Below are 21,236 nucleotides of genomic sequence, written 5' to 3'. Positions count from 1 at the left end.
TCGAGAGCCACCACAGCAACTTAGCAATCCTCTCCTTGGCGGCGAAGCGTTAAGATTGTATACCGATAACCGACATCACGTGACAGTGACCGAGGGCGGAATATATATTCCTCTTCCGGCTCAACGCATCGCAACCATCTGATGACAAACCGACAGCTACCCTTCCTGGAAAGTTTCACATGGAGAATTGATTTCTAAGCCTGTCAAGAGCTCTCCGATTCCGGACGCCGCGCGACTCTCGTTCCACCCGACGACCTCGACCATCAACACTACTACGTACCGCTCTTCCTGCGAGACACTTCAAGCCCAATGGCGACGCTGGATGCTCGGCAGCAACCAAGCACTGCCGCCGTGGCTAGGCCGGTCAGGAGGAAATACACATCTAAGGCTTGCGAGGAGTGCCGGCGTCGGCGGGCAAAGGTACTGCACATGGGACCCGGCATAGCCAGTCACGTGCCGTGGCGCGTAATCTTCCCACAGCGCCCATGCTGACCCCGGTTAGTGTGACGGTAATAGACCAGCCTGTTCCCGATGCATAGACCGGCAGATCGAATGTCGCTACCGTTTCGAGGAAGATGGGCGCCGGCCCGCCTCCAAGTCTTACGTCCAGCTTCTTCGGACCCGAATCGAAATTCTGGAACGCGTCATGCGTGCACATGGAATCGACGTTGATGCTGAAGTCGCTGCCCACACAGACTCCAATCTGGTGCTGAGCCACGGTACCGGAACCGGTGCAGAGACGGCCGAGTTTGAGGACCTGTGTGTAGCATTCGAAGGCGCCCTCTCCTTTGACGAGTCCTTGAATTTCGATCAAGATGGCGAGCTCCGCTACTTTGGACCCACAAGCGGCCGCCTCGACTTTCACCCTTGCGGACACAACGGCACTGACTCTTCTGCCACCCATGCACCAAAGTCTTCCCCGCGGGATGCCAAATCCAGCCCGCTCTCACCATCAGCTGAAGATGACACCTTCCCCCCCGAAGACGTCAAAGAAGAGCTTATCAGCCTTTATTTCCTCTACGTCCAACCGTGGCATCAGGTGGTAAACGAGAGTCTCTTCCGAGAGAGCTACCGCAGCAGTGGCCGCTTCAGCGGCCCGTTGCTGTTAAACTGCATACTCGCACTCGGGTCTAGATATACGGACCGACCGGAGCTGCGTTCGGATCCCGATGATTCCAATACGGCGGGAGCCATGTTTCTCGAAAAGGCGAAAGTGCTGCTCTCACTTGACCTGCAACGGCCGAGTGTTACGACGCTTCAGTCCCTTTGCCTCATAGCAACCATGCACTTTGTAAGCCAACGCAAAAAGCAACCCAAGAGAGAGCACTGACCGACGTAGGCCGTGGGCGCTGATGCGGCTGGATGGCTCCACAGCGGCATGGCAATACGCTTGGCCCTGGACATGGGCATGAACTTGGACTCTGACCTGCTGGCCCGCTCTGATCTTTTGTCTGCCCAAGAAGCAGACCTCCGACGGCAGATTTATTGGGCCCTCTATTGCGATGACAAGCTGGCAGTGAGCTACACTGGCCGTGTATGTACAATGCTGGTAAGTTGCCATATCATCTTTGCCTACAACTCTGTCCTGTCATGGTTCATTCTAACTATGGTGTCGAAAAGGATGTGCAAGGTGTCGTCAAGATTCCGTCAGATGCAAAGCCGTCCCTACTCCCACTCATCTCGTTGTCCCGTATCCTGGAGAAAATTCTCATGGGCTTGTACGGCATCAATTGGCTCGGACAGGAAACAGAAAAGCGCACTAACCTTCCCCCAGATACGCCCCGAAGCCAACATTGAAAGGCCCACAGAAGGCCCAGTTCCTCTCACACTGCATCTTGGAGCTCAAAAACTGGTTCTACGACCTCCCAAGCGAAATGCGCATCGATCGTCCTTCGGAGAAGCGTCCTCCGCAAGTATACACCATGCACATGGTCTACCACAACTCATTCATCCTCCTCATGAAACCGTTCCTGGGCAAGGAGCAACAACGACTGGAAAAGCCAGGTAGCTCAGAGCCCAACAACAATGACATGGCTAAAAAAGCCGCTGCCATCTGCTACGAAGCCAGTAGACAGATGGTCCTCGTCACACGAAAGTACCGGCACGCCTACGGCAGCTTTCGGCGCAGCCCGATAACCGCCACGTACTGCTCGCTCTCGGCCGCCCTCACCCTGCTACAGATCTCAAAGCTGGACAGTGTTGTTGAAGCGGCCGGCAAAACCAGGCACATAGCTCGGATGGTCGAGGCCTGTCTCGAGGTCCTGCAGGAACTATCTACTTCATGGGATATCGCGAGACGGCTGCGAGAGAGCCTCGTGAAGCTTTATCAGCAGTTCATCAGCAGCAATAGGATCAGCAGCGGCGGGAAGGTGACCTCCCAAATCCCCGGTAGTGCCGCCGGCAATGCTGGTAAAGTGCCCGACGACGATGTGCCGCCGCTTACGAGTCCGACTGATGACCCGCTTCCATTCTTCTTGGAAGACCCATCTGCGGAAGTCGGCGGCTATGCTACCTTGGGGGACTTCACCGAGGAAATGCTGTTGGATGAGTCTTTGTGGGAAAGCGCCGGCCAAGATCTCGCTTTTGACCCTCTGCAGAGCGACTATATGGGTGCCGGCTCTCTGGACCGTTGGCGCTTTGACGATATATGGTGATGTGAGGCTCAGGCGATACAAAAAAGACCCTGGGAAAAAGAAGATACTCTAGGGAAGTAAATGGATACAAAACTACACCGAGCTATCTATCAAATTGGACCAGAACACCACCCATTCTACACTATACATGAATGCGGAAACTATATAATCAAAAGAGAAATTCAATCTGTATGTTCGGACGAGCGTTCACCGCCGTACAAAGAAGTCCTACTCCATCATCTTTTTGAACTCAAGAGCCATATCTTTCACCAGCTGCTCAGCCTTGGCAAGATCCAGCATCTCGACATTGCAGAAGACACCCATATCCAATCTGCCTGCCCTGATGGTCGCTTCGACATCGAGCGAATGCTGCAAATGGAGAAAAACGACACGTTAGCAAGGTTGTGTGCGATTAAATCGAGGGCTCAGCGTGACTTACCAGATAAGCATCGCCAACCACGTTGTTCCTCAACTCCGCCGGCACCTCAAAGGGCCCCGCTTCATCACTCTTCTCCACCCTGCTCCAGCCCTCCTTCATATCCCCACTATCCACCTCTCGCACTCTAACACGACCGCCAGCGCCCCCCTTGTCTGCCTCGTCCTCACCCTCGGGCAACTTCAAGAAATTCACAAACGAATCCACCTTCACGCCCGTCCAGCGCTCAACCTCCCACAACCCGGTCCCGGCATTCTCCACGCCGTCCCCGATCGTCCTGAGGTCCTCTTGGATCTTCTTGGCCAGCTCGAACGCATTTGTGGTGAGCGGCGCCCGCACGCGCAGCGGCACGAGGTTGACCGTCGGCGCCGCCACGTCCGCGAGGCCGTCAATGGCGTGTGAGCGGTTGGCGAGCCAGATGCCGAACACAGCGTCTCTTCCCGCCGCCTCTTTTTCTGGGGAATCGCCGTCGGTGGTCAGGCGCGCGTAAAGCCGTGCGTACGCGGCGAGGAAGAGGGATTGCACGTTGATGCCCTGTTTCATCGCGGCGGCCTCGAGCGTGGCAACCGTGGAGGTAGAGCCACATATATCGGGCTTGAAGACGCTGACGCGGCCGGGGCGAGGGGAGCGTGGCTGCTGTAGTCTGGCGGTCGGAGTGGCGTCCTTGAAATAGGTTGACCAGAAATCTTGACGTTTGGACGCCGCGGCCGGGGATGCGGAGGCGGCAATGAGCGCGGGAAATGCCGTCGACGGGGTTGGCTTTAAGGTGGGCTGGTTGCACAGGGTTTCGAATTGCTGCATCAAGATCGGAAGGCTAACACCGTCATAAAGAGTGTGGTGGAGCTTGACGGTGAGGAGCCAGCCGTCGTGTTGCTTGGTGGCGACGAGCCTGGCGAATGGCTGTCTCGTGTTGTCCGACAATGGCACTGGCTCCCGGGTTTGCGGCAGCGGCTCACGCTCTTCCTCTGTGTATCGGCTCAGCACGTTCTTGAACCTCTGTGAGACCTTGCGGATCAACGATCTGGTCCTCGAGGAGCTTCGTTTCTTCTGGAGCTTCTTGGGGCTTGCAGGTGAGGTTGGGGTGTAGACGTTGATAGCCTGGAATCCTTGTTCGGCTTGCTTCAAGATGACCTGGAGGAATGGGGTCTCCTTGTTTCCAGTGGCGACCATCACTGTTCGAAGGATGGAGTTGTCGGAAACAAGGGCGGCCCAGGCATCGCGAAGACGCTCCTCGTCAATGGCGTTCTTGATGTGGTACTTGAAACTGGGGAAAAGGATGGATCCTTCGGTCTTTTGCCAGACGGACAGCATGAAGGTTTGCCCGGGCGTGGCCGGCATGACTAGTTGAACATTGCCAGGCGTGATTTTGGCATCATCCAAGATACCTTCCACGTTGAGTGGCGCCAAGACAACTCGCAGAACCTCGTTGGGATCGGTCTCAGGCGCCGTGGTAGTGCTCATTTGCCGACTTTCGACAATTTGTGCCATCTTCTCAACTGTCGCCGCACGGAGCATTTCGCTAACGCTGAGCTTGATTGACCTCCTCTTCAGCAGCGACGACACCTTGATTGCGCTGATCGAGTCCAAGCCCAAGTGGAATATGGTCAGTTCCTTTGTCACTTCCGACTCCGGAACCTTTGACACGGTGGAGAGAACTTCGCGGATCATCTTCTCGGTCCCTGTCCACTCAGTCGAAGGACTGATGCCATTGACAGGGGTTTGGCTGTCCTCGACGTCGCTGCTCTCGGCTGAAAGATCCCTGAACGGAGGTAGACCGCAAACCGACGCGCCATCGTCACCGTATGAAACGGCGCTAGAATCCGGCGAAGCGACGATACTCTTCAGGACCATATCGATACGGTTGAGAAGCTGTTCGGAACCCGCTTCATCAAAAACGTTCGACTTGCAGGCCGTGCGCCAGACAAGGCTGTCTCCGACAGCTTCCATTTCGACAGCCACGGGGTACTCGACATCAGCGGCGCCTCCAATCGACTCATAAAGCGCACCTGAGGCATCATCGCCAGGTCGCGTCTGGAAAATGAACAGCGTGTCAAAGAGAGACTTGCCGCCGGTCTCTGCTGCGGCCTTGGCTCTGCGGAGCGGGTAGTGTTGGAACTGCCTCATGGTACTGATGTTTTCTTGCATATACCTCAGCATCTCTTTCCTCGTGCCATGAATGATGGACCTGACAGCCACCGTGTTCATCGTCGGGAACATGACATCTTCCGCCTCCTGGCTGTCTCTCCCGGACAAGACTACGCCGAAAACAAGATCCAGTCTGCCGAGGTAAGACGACAAAACAAGCGACCAGCAGGTTTGGCCAAGCGCTTGTAAAGTAATGCCAGCATTCTTACAGAAGGAGCGGAGAGTGTCCACGGACACAGATGCCGTGTGTTCCTTGCGGTGAACCTGAAGTCCGGTGCCGAGATCCTGCACGCGACCTTCTGACAACAACCCGCTCGGTGCTCCGCCGAGGAAGTCGCGCCAAAAGCTCGCGGCTTTGTCTCCAGAAGCGTTAAGGATGTCTTCTAGGACATGGTCGTACGCAGGACGGACATTGACGTCGCCGGCATATGCGGCTTGCACATCGCTGTGAAGGAGACCCAGAGACCAGCCATCATAGAGGGCATGCGCAATTGACAGAGACATGAAAACGTTGGACTTGCATCGGATGATGTTGACCTGGAATAGGTCTGCCTTGCCGCCCTTCTCAGCAGTTCGAGCCCTGATCGTATCCAATATGATGTCAATTTCCTCCTCGGAAGCAGCTTGGATCTCTCCTATGGCAAGGGCTCTGGCCTTGTGGATAACCTGCGCGAAAGACAAATCGAGATTGGGATCATCCACCTCTTCGAAGGTGGTGCGAAGGACGGCTGAGCTACGGTGTATGCTCACCCACGCCTGCTTCATTTTCTCAACATCGACCCCGGGCGCGAGTCTCAAGACGTCGTGATTGAAGTAATGATGGAACTCCGATGAGAACATCTCCGCCACCATGGCTTCCTGCAGAGGGGTTACCGGCAGGATCCGCTCCACGTCTTCCAAGTATTTGCTGCCAGCGTCGCGGAAATGTTCCGTGAGCTTGGCTTGCTGGGAGTCGAGAGTGGCGCCTGGAGTAACGGCTTGGCTATCGGCCGCCTTCTCAGTGACCTCGTTGGCCATTCTTGGAATCGTCAAGCTTCGCATGATCTGGCTGACGGGTAGGTTGATTCCGCTCTTCTTGAGTCTCGACGAGAGCTTAATGGCATCTATACTGTCCAAACCGAGCTCGAAGATGGTGGTGTGCTCATCCACCTCGGAAGGTTCAAGCCCTGCAAGAGTCGCAATCTCTTCTTGCAGACGACGGGCTACAGGCGTCCATTCAAAGCCTTCGACACCATTCAGATGGCCGTTCGCGTGCCCATTAACGCCGTTCGTGTAAGCTGGGCTGGACGAGTGGATTGCGCCGACAGTGTCCGAGACAAGCGCCTCGGGGTCCTCGAGCAGGTTTTGGAGCGCAGTCCGGAACTCGTCCAGCAGGGCGGTCAAGGCCCCGTGATCGGCGACTTGTCCTTGAGCCACGATGGTCAAGCCCAAAGATCCATTTTGCTTTTGCTCCACTTCAAGCGCAAGTGGGTAATCGGCTTCGGGCTGGTCCTCCAGCAATGACCACAAAGACTTGTCAGGCTCGCCATCCTCTAGCTCCTTTTGGAAGACGAAGAGAGTATCGAACAAGGGCTCGCTGGGGGGCCGCTTACTCCACTTCATGATGTCGCGAAGTGGAGTGTGCTGATACGGAAGAGCAGACGTATTGAAATCATGACACCTGCGCACGACCTGGTTCCATGTGTCGTCCTTGGTAAAGTTCAGATTAAAGGGAACCGTGTTGAACATGGGTCCGATGGTGCGATCAGCTCCCTCGAAATCGATTGACCTTCCGGAAACGACCATACCAAGAGTGACGCCGCCGTCAAAGTACTTCTGGAGGACAGATGTCCAAGACGCTTGCACCAATGCTTGGTGCGTCACATCCAATTTCCTCCTGGTGCTCTCGAACGACTCCAAGTCATCGAGCGTGGCGTTGATCGTGACGTCTTGGTCTTGTGCGTTGGAGATGAGGCTAGGCATGATGCAGCTGCGAGCAGTGGACAGATGGGCAGTCCAGAATGCCGGAGCCTCAGACATGTTCCTCAGGGGTCCATAAGGCAGCACCTCGAGGAAAGCAGGACCAAAGTCGACCTGCTGCTCCCCCTTATATTCGGCCTCAACTTTCTGGAGAAGCATCGGAAGGCTAGCACCATCATACACTACGTGCATGATATGAATCGACAAGATCTTTTTCCCAGGAGAGACAGTCGTGACAAGCTCGAAGGGTCTCACGAGCTTATCCCTGTTTTGCGACCACCATTTGAGCTTTCTCGTGTCAAGGTACTCTTCAACCTCCTCGGGGTTCGTCACTGGGGTCTCGATCCAAGGTAGTTGCTGCCCGCGGAGAATGACCTGGATGTAGCCGTTATCCGTGGGGACAAACCTTGCACGCAGAATCTGGATAGATTCGTATGCCCTTTCCCAAGCGGCTTGGAGCTTGGATAGGTCAACATCTGGAGCAAGCTCAAACCTGAAAGTCGCAAAGTAGACGGGCTTGTCGCTCTCCAAGGACCGAGAGATAATGCCCTGCTGAAGTGGGGAACAGGGGGCGATGCCTTCAATAGCATCCTGCTGTACACCGAGCGACCGCGCTGCGATTGCTTTGTATTGATGTTGGCATGCGGAAATGTTCTGTTTGGCTGCCTGAATCGAAGCTCGATCCGCTCCAGAGTCTTTCGAAGAGAGAGCTTTAGCGAGGCGGCTGACGACAGGGTTCTTCATGACAACTGAAGCGTGAGCGTTGCGGAAACCAGCCTTCCTTAGCGCACCAGCAAAGCCGATGACGGAAATCGAGTCAAGGCCAAGCTCGAAGATGCTCGAGTGTCTCGAGATGTCGCTGTCATCTACTGAGGCCATTGACGCGAGCACTTCGGCAACCTTCTTCTCATTGGCAGTGGAAATAGCACCACCCTCCCCGGAGGATGTCGAGATAGCCTGCAGTTGCTCGGGGCTCAGTTCTGCGTAGAGTAGCTTGAGCTGCTTGCCATCAGCCTTGTTGTTCGGAGAGAGCGGCATCGACGTGAGCGGGATGAAATGAGTGGGAACCATGTAAGCCGGAAGCTTGGAACGGCACGCTTCCGCCGCTACATGCATGGCGTCTTTCCCGCCCTGGCTGACGGCAGGCTTCTCCTTCTTGGCAAAAGTCGACTTGGTGACGATGAAGCTGACAAGCTGGTCCTTCTGCTGTTTGGGGTGCTTGAGCACAAGGGTGGCAGTATCAAGGACCTCCGCCTCGGATTGATTGATGACGCTGTTGATCTCGCCTATCTCCAAGCGCTGGCCGCGGAGCTTCACTTGGTCATCGGCGCGTCCCAGGAAGTCGAAGGACCCGTCGTGCAAAATACGCACCAAGTCTCCGGTGCGATAGACCTTTTCGTCAAACTCCTCAAGATACGGGAACTTCTCATTGGTGAGATCAGGGCGATTGAGGTATCCCTTGCCGACCAGCTTCCCGGAAACACAAAGCTCACCGACAGCGCCGCGCATGACCGGGATGTTTGTCTTGGGCCTGAACACAAAGGAGCCGACATTGTCGAACTGGGGCCCAATGTTGGAGGGTTTACCATTATCGGGAACGCGCGGGAACATGGTTACACCGATGGTTGCTTCTGTAGGGCCGTAGCCGTTATGGATCACTTCGTGTCTGCCAAAGTCGTCGAGAATCTCCTGCTTCAAAGCCTCGCCGCCAGTGATGAAGACGCCCTTCAGAAGAGTTGGCACTTGGTCCGGTGTCAGCTGCTTGGCCAGACTGGGAGTCAGGTCAATGTGGGTAATGCCGAGGGCGGTGATGGAGCCAGCGAGATCTTCGAAGATCAAGTCTCTTGGAGCAGACACGAGCCTAATACCTTCAGACCACGTCCAGTACTGTTCAAGGACCGAGACGTCGAAGTGGAAAGAGGCAAATTGAAGCCATTTCGAGTCTGCGTCCCAGCGTGGGTAGAAGAGCCTAGAGAAAGCAAGCATAGCCTGCACTGCGTTCTCGTGCGTAAGCTCGCACCCTTTGGGTGTTCCCGTCGTGCCGGAGGTGTAAAGGCAGTAGCTGAGGTCTTGGGGAAGGACTGCTCTTGACAGTTCAGGCTTCTTGGCCGACAAGTTTGAGTAGTCGATGTCATCGAGGTTGACAATCGGCACGTTGACTTGACCCTGCAACGGCTCCGTTTGGTTCTTCATCGAAACAACCATGGTAGCCCTGGAATCTTGAGTGATGAACGCTTTGCGTGCAACAGGTGCGCCAGGGTCCAGGGCAACGTAGGCGCATCCTGCTTTGAGAATGCCCAGAATACCAAAGGAGGCTTCCGGACACTTGTCGAAACAGATTGCCACGAGACCACCGGGCTCCACGCCCTTGCTCTTGAGGAGGTTGGCAATCTTGTTGCCTTCTTCATCCAGCTCCTTGTAGGTCCAGCATTTGCTGGTCACCTTCTTATCCTCTATTTCGGTGGCGAATTCGAAGGCAATCTTGTCGGGGAACTGGCGGGCACTTCTTTCAACAAACTCGTGGAGAAGAGTAACGTCCGTCTTGATCTCGCGCTCTTTGGGGGGTGTGATGGAGAGAAGCTCATGCGAATTCCTGAAAGCATCATCCCAGTGGCCATCTGGGTGGAAGATGAGATCGAGCAGAATGCGATCCAGTTGATTGAGGATCACTTTTGCTTGCTCCTCAGGAAGGCGATCCGACCCGTAAGTGATTCTCAATTCGAGCTGGTCCCCATCAGTCGGCTCAAGTTCAATAGACACGGCGACATCGACGGTTGCATCTTCGTCAACCAGCTTCCAGTGGCTCTTCACATTCCCTCCATCCGAGAGCTTCTGGTACGCAAATATGGTGTCAAATAGAGCCTCATCCGGATGGCCGGTCCATCGCTGAATCCTTGTCAAAGGCGTGAACTGGTGCTTGCGGACAGCGGTGTTAAAGGTCATCATGCTATTGAGGAGAGCGCGGTTGTCCGGGTTGTTGCGAGCCGGCAGCGGGACGGTTGTGATACAGGGGAAAGCAGTCGACTCCGCTCTCTCGTCATTGCGACCGGAGAAGACGACCCCAAAGGTCGCAGCATCTTCTCCAATGTACCCCGCCAGAAGGCGAGCCCAAGCAGCCTGGCCAGCAGCTTGCATAGTGATTCCGGTCTTGCGGCAGCCTGCCTCGAGCTCACTTTGACGTTGAGCACAGATCTTGGATGAGACACGCGTCCGGCCTTCCTTGACACGGAGCGGAGTCATACTGGGGAAGGCGTTGACAAAGACATCGTTGCCCTTCTCTTCCCAGAAGCCTTTCCTTTCATCGCTGTCATCACTGCTTGACAGGAGTATAGAGCTCAAGACGGGTTCAAATGGCTTGGGTGCAGGCACCTTTCCATTGAGGCAAAAAGCAGCGACCTCATCCAGAAGAATGCGCAAACTCTGGGCATCATACAGAGAGTGTAGGATGGTGAGGTGAAGAGAGACACCACCCGTGACGTCGACAAGGAGCGCACGGAAAGCATTTTTGCAGAGGCCACGCAAGATTCCCTGACGGGAATCCTCCCGCCACTTCAGGATCTCTGATTCAGCAAATTTGACCCCTTCCAGCCTGGAAATTGGCGCGACTGAAGCGTCGTGTGTGTACGTAACCAAAGCAAACGGTGACTGAGTGTTGTTGACGTGCACGAAACCAGAGCGCAGAATCCCATGCTGCTCGTAAAGCGAGCGCAATGCTTGCTCCAGGAGGTCTGAGTTGATGCCATCAAACTGGTAATGCATGTAGTTGAGGTACATCTTGCCGTCGGAGTGGAGGAATTGCGATATCATGCCGGCCTGTAGCGGGGTACAGGGATGGACGGAAGCAATGTCACTGACGCCGACCTTTAACTCTTGGCAGATGGTCGGCTTGTACTGCTCCTCGAAGCCCTTGAAATCAAACATCTGCTCGTCTGACACGCGAGCTTCTCCGCGTTGCAGAAGCAATGCGAGATCTGCGCAGGTTGGACGATCAAGAACATCGGATGCGGTTATCTTGAACCCCTTCTTCCTCAACCGGGCCGCTACCTGCACAGCGCTGATACTGTCGAGACCGAGCTGGTAAATGGTTGTCTGCAAGCCGATGCTCTCAGGTGAAACCTTCGACAGGACTGCCAGTGCTTCCCTAATTTCGAGCTCGGTGGTAGTCCAGTCGCGCTCATCCTGGACATCAGAGGGCTCCTGTCTTGCCTCTTCAGAGTCCTGGAAGGTTGACTTGAGTGCGCGCTTGTCTACCTTTCCAGCAGCAGACAGCGGAATGCGATTGACCAAGATGAGGAAGTTGGGTACCATATAGGACGGCAGCTTGTCGGCCGTGGCTTTCTTGGCTCTGTCCTTAATCTCAGTAGCGTCAAGATTGTCCTTGTTCGCTCCCACTGCCAAGAAAGCCACGATCTGCTCCTTGGAAGACTCCGATGCCTTGAGGACCTGCGTCGAGACACTAGCAATGGCATGGTGAGAGTCTCGCAGAACGGCACTGATCTCGCCAAGCTCCACACGCAGACCACGGATTTTGACTTGATCATCAGCACGTCCAACGAACTCAAAGGTACCGTTTCCGAGCATTCGAACGACATCGCCCGACTTGTAGAAGCGTTGGCCATGGCGGGACACAAATCGCGTTTGGGTCATTGCCTGGTTGGCGTGGTACTCACGAGCGACCTGAGAGCCACCAATGTAGAGCTCACCAACGCCGAAGACAGGCAGAGTAAAAAGACCATCTGGGGATTGCACGATAAAACTTGTCGTAGGGAATGGTTTGCCGATAACAGCCGATTTGACATCCTTCGATACTGGGAAAATGGTAGTACAGAAGGCAGCTTCGGTAGGGCCGTAGGAGTTGACGAGCTTTCCGGCCCATCTGTCGACCAGTTCCTGCGGCATCGCTTCTCCGATGCAGTACAGGTATTGCAGAGTCGGAAGGGCATCCTGCGGCAGGCTTAGCGCGACGGAGGGGGTTAGATCAGCCATCGTGATCTGCATGGAATCGATGATTCCGGGAGTATCGTTCAGCATCGTCGGCTGCTCAGCCGCACAAAGGGTAAACCCGAAGGACCAGGCAAGAAAGCAGTCATAGTAGCACATGTCGAACGTGGTCGCAGCGAACTGAAGGAGACGGGAATCAGGCCTCCATGGGATGATTGTGCGGGATGCCTCCACCGTCTGGACAGGATTGCGATGCTCAACGCTCACTGCCTTTGGTGTTCCGGTTGAGCCCGATGTATACAGCCTGTAGGCGAGATGATCTGGCTTCAGGCCTGTGATGTTGGGGTTGTGCGTGGAAGATGAACCGATAGCTTCCACGAATAAGACCTTGGCCTCTCCACACCAAGTGGTGTCTACCACAGCGTTCGAGATTACCACCTTCGCACCGAGCTCTTGCAGCATGAACTGCTTTCGGGACAGAGGAAGGTTGGCATCGATCGGCGTGAATGCTGCTCCGGCCTTGAGCACTGCGAGGACACTAGCGTAGTAGTGTGGCGACTTCGGAATGCAAATCGGGACTGCTTCGTCGAAACCCACGCCGTGTTGCAGGAGAGCGTGGGCTATTTGATTCGATATCTGGTTCAGTTCGTTGAACGTCCATCGGCCACGGCTTCCATCCGCATGTTGGAAATCCAACGCCACCGCATGGGGCGTTGCCTCGGCATTCCGCTCAAATGCCGAATGGAGCAACGGCCCGGCGCATGGGTCAAGGGTCTTGAAGTCGAGGTTACTTGTCGATAGAAGACCCTTAGATAGATGAAAAACATCAGAGTAGAGCGCGGACGGATGTTGAGCGCATGAACTCAACGCCGCCGCGAATGTATCGCTAATTACACGAATATCATTCTTCGCGATAAACGCCCTAGAAGAAAGTTTTAGCCAGCCATACACAGAAATATAAAGATGCACTTACTCATGGAAATGCAGAGCCAACGCGAGGGCATCCTTGCGACGGTCGGGAATGAGCTCACAAACAAGCGGAAACTGTGTAAACGTCAGCCTTGGTCTGCCAGATTTTGTTGTGCGACTTACATCCATCTCTCCAGTGTCTTCTTCTAAAGACCAAATCTTCTCATTAAGGTGGTAAGCAGTTTGCTGAAGAATGAAAAGGGTATCAAAAAGGCGGGTGCCATCGTTGCTCAGCATGGCCTGAATGCGCCGAAGAGGCGTTAGCTGGTAAGGTAATGAATCCGCATTAAATGTGGAAAGATAGCCAAGCAAGTCGCTGTTCTTGCTGTTCGCAGAAAGATCCACTCTGACCGGCAGAGTGTTGAAACAAGGCGCAACAAGTCTATCAAGGCCGTCTATGGGGAGAGTTCGCCCACTGACAACATTGCCGAAGCAAATATCGCTCTCGCCGGTGTAAAGAGACAAAATCTTTGCCCATGCCGCTTGGCCCAAAGCCAGAAGCGTGCAAGAAAGTTTGCGGCAATCAGACTCCAAGGCACTAAGTGAAAACGGCAGGTCCTCCACAAAGACAGATCGCTCGGTCTTTGTCTTACGGGCAGCCGCGGAAAGGCCCGTGAGATCAGGGAAAGAAGTTGGCTCGAGACTCTGAAGGCGGCCAGACCAGAACCTGTCCGTCTCTTCTGATCGGGTTTGGACCATCTCCGCCAGAAATGGTTCGAAAGGTACAACTGTTGGCAAGTCTTCCCCACAGTAAATTTGTTCCACTTCTGTCATCAACTGACCCATGGCTGCTCCATCGTACAAGGCATGGTGGCAGCAGAAGAGCAGGTACGTGGAGTTGCCTGCCTTCATTGTTGCAAACCGAAGCGGAGGCTGATGGGATTCAGCCATAGATGCAGCGATTGACTCGACGTATTTATCGGCCTCGTTCGCGTCGATCTCATCCCACAGAGGCATGCTTTCCGCGAGAACAACCTGTGCAAAAGCGTATTGGGGGTCGTCTGTAGCGACGAAGCAGGTCCTGAGAATTTCGTGTCTCTTGCACATGGCAGTCCAGCAATCTCGCAGACGAGTGTGATCTCCTTGGACTTTGAAAACCATCTTGTTGAGGTATGTAGCGGTCTCGGAAGACCCTCCCGCCGAAAGCATGGCTTCCTGCAGAGGACTGCATGGCAGGACTTTGCAGACACTGACCTTCTCGTCATTGAACGCGCTCAGGATTTGGTCCCTCGTAGAATCACTGAAAACAGTGGTCGGGTCGATCGCTCCAGGTCGAGCATCGGAGTTCAGTGACTTTTCGGCAATGAACCTGGCCAAGCGCAGGACATTTGCATTCTGAAGGATGGCCGAGACCGGGATTCTCGGTAAGCCGGCTTCTTTGAGGCCATTTGACAGAGATATGGCAGAAATGGAATCCAGTCCGTAGGCGAAGAATGAAGCTTGCCTCTTGATCTCGTCCACTGGCATCTTTAGAACGTTGGCAAGGATTGTGGCAGTCGCACGCTCCATCTCGGACCAGTCGCCGGCTTCTTCGGCTTCCCCAGACTTCCGTGAGACCGAATCGATGTAATCCGACGTCAGCTGCTCGTACAAAGCTGCAAGCTTGCGTTTGTCCGTCTTACCCTGAACAGTCATCGGGATGGCTGTAACAGGAACCAGGGCGTTTGGCAGCATATACACCGGGAGCTTGTTCGCCAGATTATCGAATATCTCGGCCAGCACCCCTTGCGTGTTCTTGTCCACGGACACTATTTGGGTGGCCGGTGAGGAGGACTCAGTAGGTACCCAGAAAGAGACTAGCTGCTGAGCAGTCTTATTTTGGACACCCATCAGGAGAGTGACGCAGTCAGTGACTGACGTGGAGTCGAGGATGCAACTGTTGATCTCTCCGAGCTCTATTCGCTGACCTCGTAGCTTTATTTGATCGTCGGACCGACCAGTGAATAGGATTGATCCATCTGGGCATAGACGACCCATGTCTCCGGATCTGTAGATCCGACCCCACGTAGGATGCTCGATGATTTTCTTCGCAGTAAGCTCAGGCATATTGAGGTATCCGCGGAAGACCTGGTCTCCACCAAAACACAGCTCACCAACACCACCTCTGGGAACGAGTACATCGTTGACCTCATCCATCACAAAGGCAGAAGTATTGGTGAACGGCGCACCGATGTTGTTGATCAAGTCATCATGGGTGACTCTGGGCCTGACAGTGCAGATGTTTGTCGTTTCAGATGGCCCGTACCCCTGATAGAGGCCCTTGCCGGCCCAAGCTCTTTTGACGTGTTCAGTGACAGCCTCACCTGCCGTGACGAGGAACTTCACGCTCGGCACGTTGTGTGGGTTGACCAAGGCTGCGACGGTCGGTGTTAAGCTGAGATGAGTGATGCCCATTTGACGGATTGCGAGCTCCATATCCTGGAAAAGCTCATCCTTGGTCCCAGAGCAAAGGCACATGCCTGCGTACCAAGAAAAGAATATTTCGAAGACAGATACATCGAATGCTTGCGAGCAGGATTGGAGGAGTCGAGAACCTTCGGGGCATGGATAGATATCAGATAGAACCTTCAGGTTGCTCACAAGGTTGTCTTGTGTAACAAGGACTCCCTTGGGGGTGCCGGTACTCCCAGATGTAAACACTCCGTACGCCACGCGCGATCCATCGTAAGGCACATTCGGGTTCTCGATGCTGAAATCGCCGAGCTTGACTTGATCCACGTCGAGAACATTCCGATCCCCCAGAGAGCGAATGTCAGCGAGGCAGTCACTCGTCGTTAGGCAGGTGCGTATTTTAGCCTCGTCAAAAATGAACCGGACTCGTTCCAGTGGTGTCTCCGGGGTGATTGGAACGTATCCTGCTCCAACCTTCAATACTGCAAGGATTGAGACGTACAGATCAATCGACTTCTCCATGCAAATGCAGACGAGGTCATCAGGTTTGACATCCTGAGACAAGAGAAGACTTGAAAGTTGGTTTGCTCTCGAGTTTAGTTCTCTGTAAGTGAGCGTCTGCGTCTGGATGCCAACCTCGTCGATGTTACTACTGAAGGCGACTGCGGCAGCGTTTGGATGTTGTTCAGCCCTGGTTTCCACGGCGTGGCTTGGCCCCGCAGATATTTCCTCGTGTTTGAAGTCGGCGTTCTCAATTGACAAGACAGAGTGGTCCATGCGTTGAACTTGCTGGGTAAGCTCGGCGTCAACGTTTTCCAAGAAGAACCCAACAAGCTGTTCGATTTGGGATATTATGATGTCGACTTGGTCCTTTGGCAGAACAGCTGGGTCATACGTTGCTTTGGAAACAAGACCGGTTGTGCGAGGCTCAAACTCTAGAGTTAGCTTGAACTCGAGTTGGTCAGCACCGTCGACCTGTGAGACGAGGCTGCCCTCGTTTCCGTTGCTGTGCAAAGTTTCTTGCCATACAAAGAGGATGTCGAAAAGCGGACTTCCGGGTTCCAAGCCACAAGATTTCTTCACGTCGCGTAGCGGTAGCTCACAGTGGCTGAGCATCGCACGGTTGAGTTCATGGATATGCAGAAGCAGGTCTCTGACCATGCGTGAACGAGAAACGTCAAGCCGGAGAGGAAGCGTTGCGATGCAAGGCCCGACAATCTCTGCAATCCCAGAAACAGGAATCGTCCGACCTGAAGTTACGGTTCCGAAGGTGATGTCGTGAGTGTTGAAGTAGAAACTCGCAAGGAATGCAAGAGCCGCCTGGAAGAACACCTGGCTGTTGACTTTGATCATGCTGGCTTGTTGCCGGAGTTGTTCAAGAGGTGTTGACAGAGCACGGCTCGTCACGGCTAGGGTATCTGTAGACACCTTCTTGCCATTGAAATTGGGTATTGAAGCATATGTGTAGTCCTCCAGCTGGGTTTTCCAATAGCTTAGCGAAAGGTCGAGATCGGCTGCCGAGGTGGTAGCAAAATGCACAGCTACATCACGGAACTGAGGTCTCTCCGGAGCTTCACGGCCAGAAACGAGAGTGTTCAAGTCGGACACGATCAGATCCATGGACCATCCATCGTACAGTGCATGTGGAATCTGGCAAAGTACTCTGTACCGATCACCAGAAGTCAAGATCTGGAACTTGAGCGGCCTCAGTAACGACTCGGGTGAGTCAAGCTCATAATCCCTCTGGAATTCATCAACTTCAACCACTTGCTTGTCAGAGAGCGCCGACCAGATGATCTGAGCATAGGAGTTCGTAGAGCCCGTCAGAGCACAGAAGCCAGACCGTAGAACATTGTTCTTCTCCGTCAGCTCTGTCAACCAACTCTTGAGCTGGAGTGCGCTGCACTTCTGATGAATCTCAAGCTCAACCCAGTTACAGTACGCGCGTGGGTTGATCGAAGTCTCAGCAAGCATAGCTTCCTGCAAAGGCGTGCATCCAAGAACGTCCTCGATGTCAGATGTGTGGTGGCGCAGCTCACTCAGGTTCAAGACGGCTTGCTTGAGGTCCTTGAACGTATCATTCGAAGGGCTCGAGACGCTGGCCGAGGTGCTGCGACCCTTGACCAGTGATGCGAGAGACTCGGCGTCGCGTGCAGAGAGTACATCAATAGCACCAAGCGAGTAATCCGACAGTCGCAGTGCTGAAGCTACCCGAATTGCCTTCAAGGAGTCAAGGCCGAGAGCAGCAAGGTTGCTTGTTGGATGCACAGTCTCTTGGAGGACGTTGCTGAGTACGGTGCAAATGTGGCTTTCGGTCTCATCTGCGTATTCAGACCGCACAGGACGCTCAGTGTCTTGACTCTCCTTATAGTTAGCCTCGAGCCCTTTGCGGTCAACCTTGCCGGAGGGCAACCGAGGAATGTCATCCAAGATAACAACGTCTCCAGGTACCATGAATGTTGGAAGCCAGCGCTTGGATTCCTCAATGACGTGTTGAGCATTCAGACTGCAGCCTTGCCCCAGAATAAAAGCGACGAGTATGCCGGAAATGACACATGCGGTGACGCTGCGGCATCCTTTGATGTTCGTCAAGGCTTGCTCCACTTCTCCGAGTTCGACGCGTTGCCCTCTCAGTTTCACCTGGCCAGTAGAGATACGGCCCAAGCACTCCAGAGTACCGTCGGGCAATAGCCTTGCCTTGTCTCCCGTTCGGTACAAGCGCCCGTACTCTGGGTGATCGACAAAGGCGGCAGCGGTCTGCTCGGGCCGGTTGAGATACCCGACGGCAAGTTGGTGGCCGCCGACGGCAAGCTCTCCGACCTGGCCAATGGGAAGGATTTCCAACGGGGCGGGTGAGGATTGATCTTCGGGCGGGGGTGCGACAACGATGGCTGAAACTGTATCTAGTGGGACTCCGATATTGCCCACCTTAGATTGGGCGCTAAAGCTTGGCTGGAGGGTACAGTGTATGGCGGCTTCCGTGGGGCCATACATGCCCCACAGCATGCTTCGTTGCGCTTCGCTGCCGCCGAACTCCTGCACGATCTGGGTACTCAGCATTTCGCCGATCGTAAGGAGGAGTTTCAGTTTCGGGACAGCATTGCGCGTCTGCAGCAGGGTCCCTGCAACGGTGGGGGTGAGTTCGGCGGCATCCACCTCCAACGTCCTCATGGCTGCCGGCAGATCATTAAGCAGAACCGTCCGATCACACGTGACGAGCGTGCAACCCTTGAAAAGGGGGAAAAATATTTCGAACACCGACACATCGAAGGTGGGTGCGGCGAACTGGAGGAAGCGCGAGAATGAGGGAATGTGCCGGTCGTGAGCCAATAGACTCTGAGTGGCAGCGAAATGCGAAACGCCGACGCCTTTCGGAGTGCCCGTTGACCCAGAAGTGTACATGACATAGGCAAGGTCGTCGGAGCTCGGGCTCGGGAGCTCCGCAGAACCTGCCGGGTCCACACTGTAACAGCCGTCTTCTAACAGTAAAACATGAACATTGTCGCCCGGGGGTATCTTATCGCGAAGTGAAGGAGTGGTAATAACGAGTTTTGCGGAAACGTCCTCGATGATGAACTTTACACGCTCCGAGGGCGCATCTAAGTTCAGAGGGCAGAATGCCCCTCCTGCCTTGAGAATGGCAAGCTGAGCGATGTAGAGCTCTGGAGACTGTGGTACAAGCAAGGGCACCACGGGATGCGGTCTCGACGGAGTCAAGTACAAGAGAATCGTGCTCGCCAGCGACGTCGTCACTCGGTCCAAGGTGGAGTAGGACAGTTCCGAGCGCTTCCCATCGTGACCGAGATGGTCGATGGCAGGCCTCGCGGAATGGCCCGCCCATTGCACGAGCTGATGAAGCAACCGTGGGCCTTCCAGCGCCTCCGGGTGCGGGTTGAGGACTGACAGGGCGACATCCGTTGGGGGCGGCGAGCTCTCGCTCGAAGCGTGTGCCTGGGCAATACAGCGTCTCAGCTGCTGCGCCATGTGGCGGAGATGCTGGCCGGGCAGATAAGCCGAGGAGACGAGGCACCCCCGGGCCGCGTCACGGTCGTATTGGAAAGTCAGGGCCGCTGGGTGGGCCGAAGGAGTCTGTCGGAGCGTCAGAGGGAAACTTGCGGAGAAGGGCTGGGTTGGGCGACATACCAAGCTGAGGCAGACTCGAGTGACGTTGGCGAGGTCCGAGGCGGGCTGCGGTGGCGCGAGTCTCGAGATGCTTCCGCTGGTGGCGCCAACTTCCACTGCGGCTTCATCCACCAAGAAGCGCACCGCATCCACGCCGGTGTATGCATGCAGCAACGCAGCCCACGCGCGCAAAACGGTCTCGTCCGGCACCTGCGGAAGGCCCGCAAGAATCTCTTCTGCAGGCACTGCGCCAGCAGGCCCAGGCAACTGGGTGGAATGGAGGTTGGGGAAGGCCGTGAGGTCCATGGCTTGCGCAGTCACCGCACGAATTAGGAAATTAGAGACAGACAGGCGTGGGGAGCGGCGCGTTCAAGTGGTACAAGTATAGAGAAAGGCAGCCGACGGGATAGTGGGATCAGCGAACCACAGCCCGGGGTCCTCAGCGGCGCATGATTTGCGGCCACAGGCGATGTATAATGAGCGTGCTTGCGGCCGCGTCCATGGCGCCCAGGCGTGCCGGAAGCTGATGAGAGCTGGCGCGTGAAGTCGCGGTCGATGACGATGCTCGCAGTGGCCCATGCCGTGCTGGGGCGCCCGCCGAAGCAGGCCCACGCCTGCTAGCGCCCACCGCGGGGCCACCGCCCACGCAGCAGTCGCGACCTGTCAACCCGCGCTCGCTCGCCGCTCGCCAGCCGACCGTCCGCATCGCCAGCCCTCGTCGCCGCAGCCTCCCTTCGGGACGCCGCCGCTGTCCTGTCCTCGCGGTCCTCGCGGTGACAGCTCCGGGCGCCATGCAGCCGCAGGCTTCTGCGCCAGGGGGTCGTTCCGCCCGCTCTTGCATGCCCGCCGGCATGGTCCGCGATCGGAGCGCCCCACGCGCGCGGCCCTGGTCCGCCTCGGGAGAAGGGCATCGAGGCCGCGGGCATCGAGAGCCGCAGTGGAGCGCGTGTGTCAAGGGGAATCTCATCTGATCATCAGATAATTCGACCGTCGGGTTGATGTTGCATGCAAATTCTTCCAGCTGCTTGGCGGCGCGGAAACACAGCCCCAAAAGGCTTAACAGCAGCCTCTTCTGCCCTAGGCCCAGTCCAGCGGGCGGATCTGATAAGCCCCACAATGCAGGGGTTGCGCCGCTGGCGTCGGTTCTTACGTGGGTGGTCCATCTCCGGCCGTCAATTTTGCACCTCCGTCCACACCTTCTCGTACCGCCGCCGCCGATGCGTGCCTAGTTCTGTCCCATGTCGCGCCCTGGATCCCGGCCCAGTCGGCGAGCCGTGGACTGTCACCATGGCCCCAACTCCTCGCCCGCGTCGGTAACGGCGCTGCCCCGGACACGGCACAGCGCCACCGGCACCGGCCTGCTCTCCTGCCTGTTTGTTGCTGCCGTTTCGCCTGCGCCCTGACCGCTGCTTGCTTGACTCTGCGCTGTCTTCCTCCCGTCGGAAATTTCTGCCAGCTTACCAAGGCGTGATCATCCCCGGTTTCCCCTTTGGGCCTGATTGAGCTGGAGCTGTGCTGGCCTAGCCAACCCCCATTTCTAGAAGACATAGCCCTCTGACCCGGCCCGAGGTCAATTCCCATATACGTAAATTTCTTGCTAAGGACCTCTGGGGAACAAGCCTCCTCCACCATCCAACATC

At 55.5% G+C, this 21,236-nt stretch overlaps 2 protein-coding genes across 2 annotated transcripts; one reads left to right on the top strand and one right to left on the bottom strand.

Moving 5' to 3' along the window:
* Window positions 1-646: 646 nt before the first annotated feature.
* SLS55_001084 (uncharacterized protein) lies at window positions 647-2,654 on the top strand (the record flags this gene model as incomplete). The annotated part of the gene is made up of 3 exons (XM_066772586.1): window positions 647-1,042; window positions 1,621-1,718; window positions 1,775-2,654. 3 exons carry the CDS (start codon window positions 647-649, stop codon window positions 2,652-2,654), a joined length of 1,374 nt encoding a protein of 457 aa, XP_066637865.1.
* Window positions 2,655-2,861: 207 nt separating this feature from the next.
* On the bottom strand, window positions 2,862-19,902 carry SLS55_001083 (NRPS protein; the record flags this gene model as incomplete). The annotated part of the gene is made up of 5 exons (XM_066772585.1): window positions 2,862-3,002; window positions 3,073-12,921; window positions 13,009-13,036; window positions 13,088-13,158; window positions 13,207-19,902. 5 exons carry the CDS (start codon window positions 19,900-19,902, stop codon window positions 2,862-2,864), a joined length of 16,785 nt encoding a protein of 5,594 aa, XP_066637864.1.
* Window positions 19,903-21,236: the final 1,334 nt, after the last annotated feature.

The sequence above is a fragment of the Diplodia seriata genome, assembly GCF_021436955.1.
Source record: "Diplodia seriata strain FDS-637 chromosome Unknown scaffold_1, whole genome shotgun sequence".
Lineage (NCBI taxonomy): Eukaryota > Fungi > Ascomycota > Dothideomycetes > Botryosphaeriales > Botryosphaeriaceae > Diplodia > Diplodia seriata.
The sequence above is the reverse complement of the archived record's forward strand: the minus strand, read 5'-3'. Positions and strand labels throughout refer to the sequence as shown.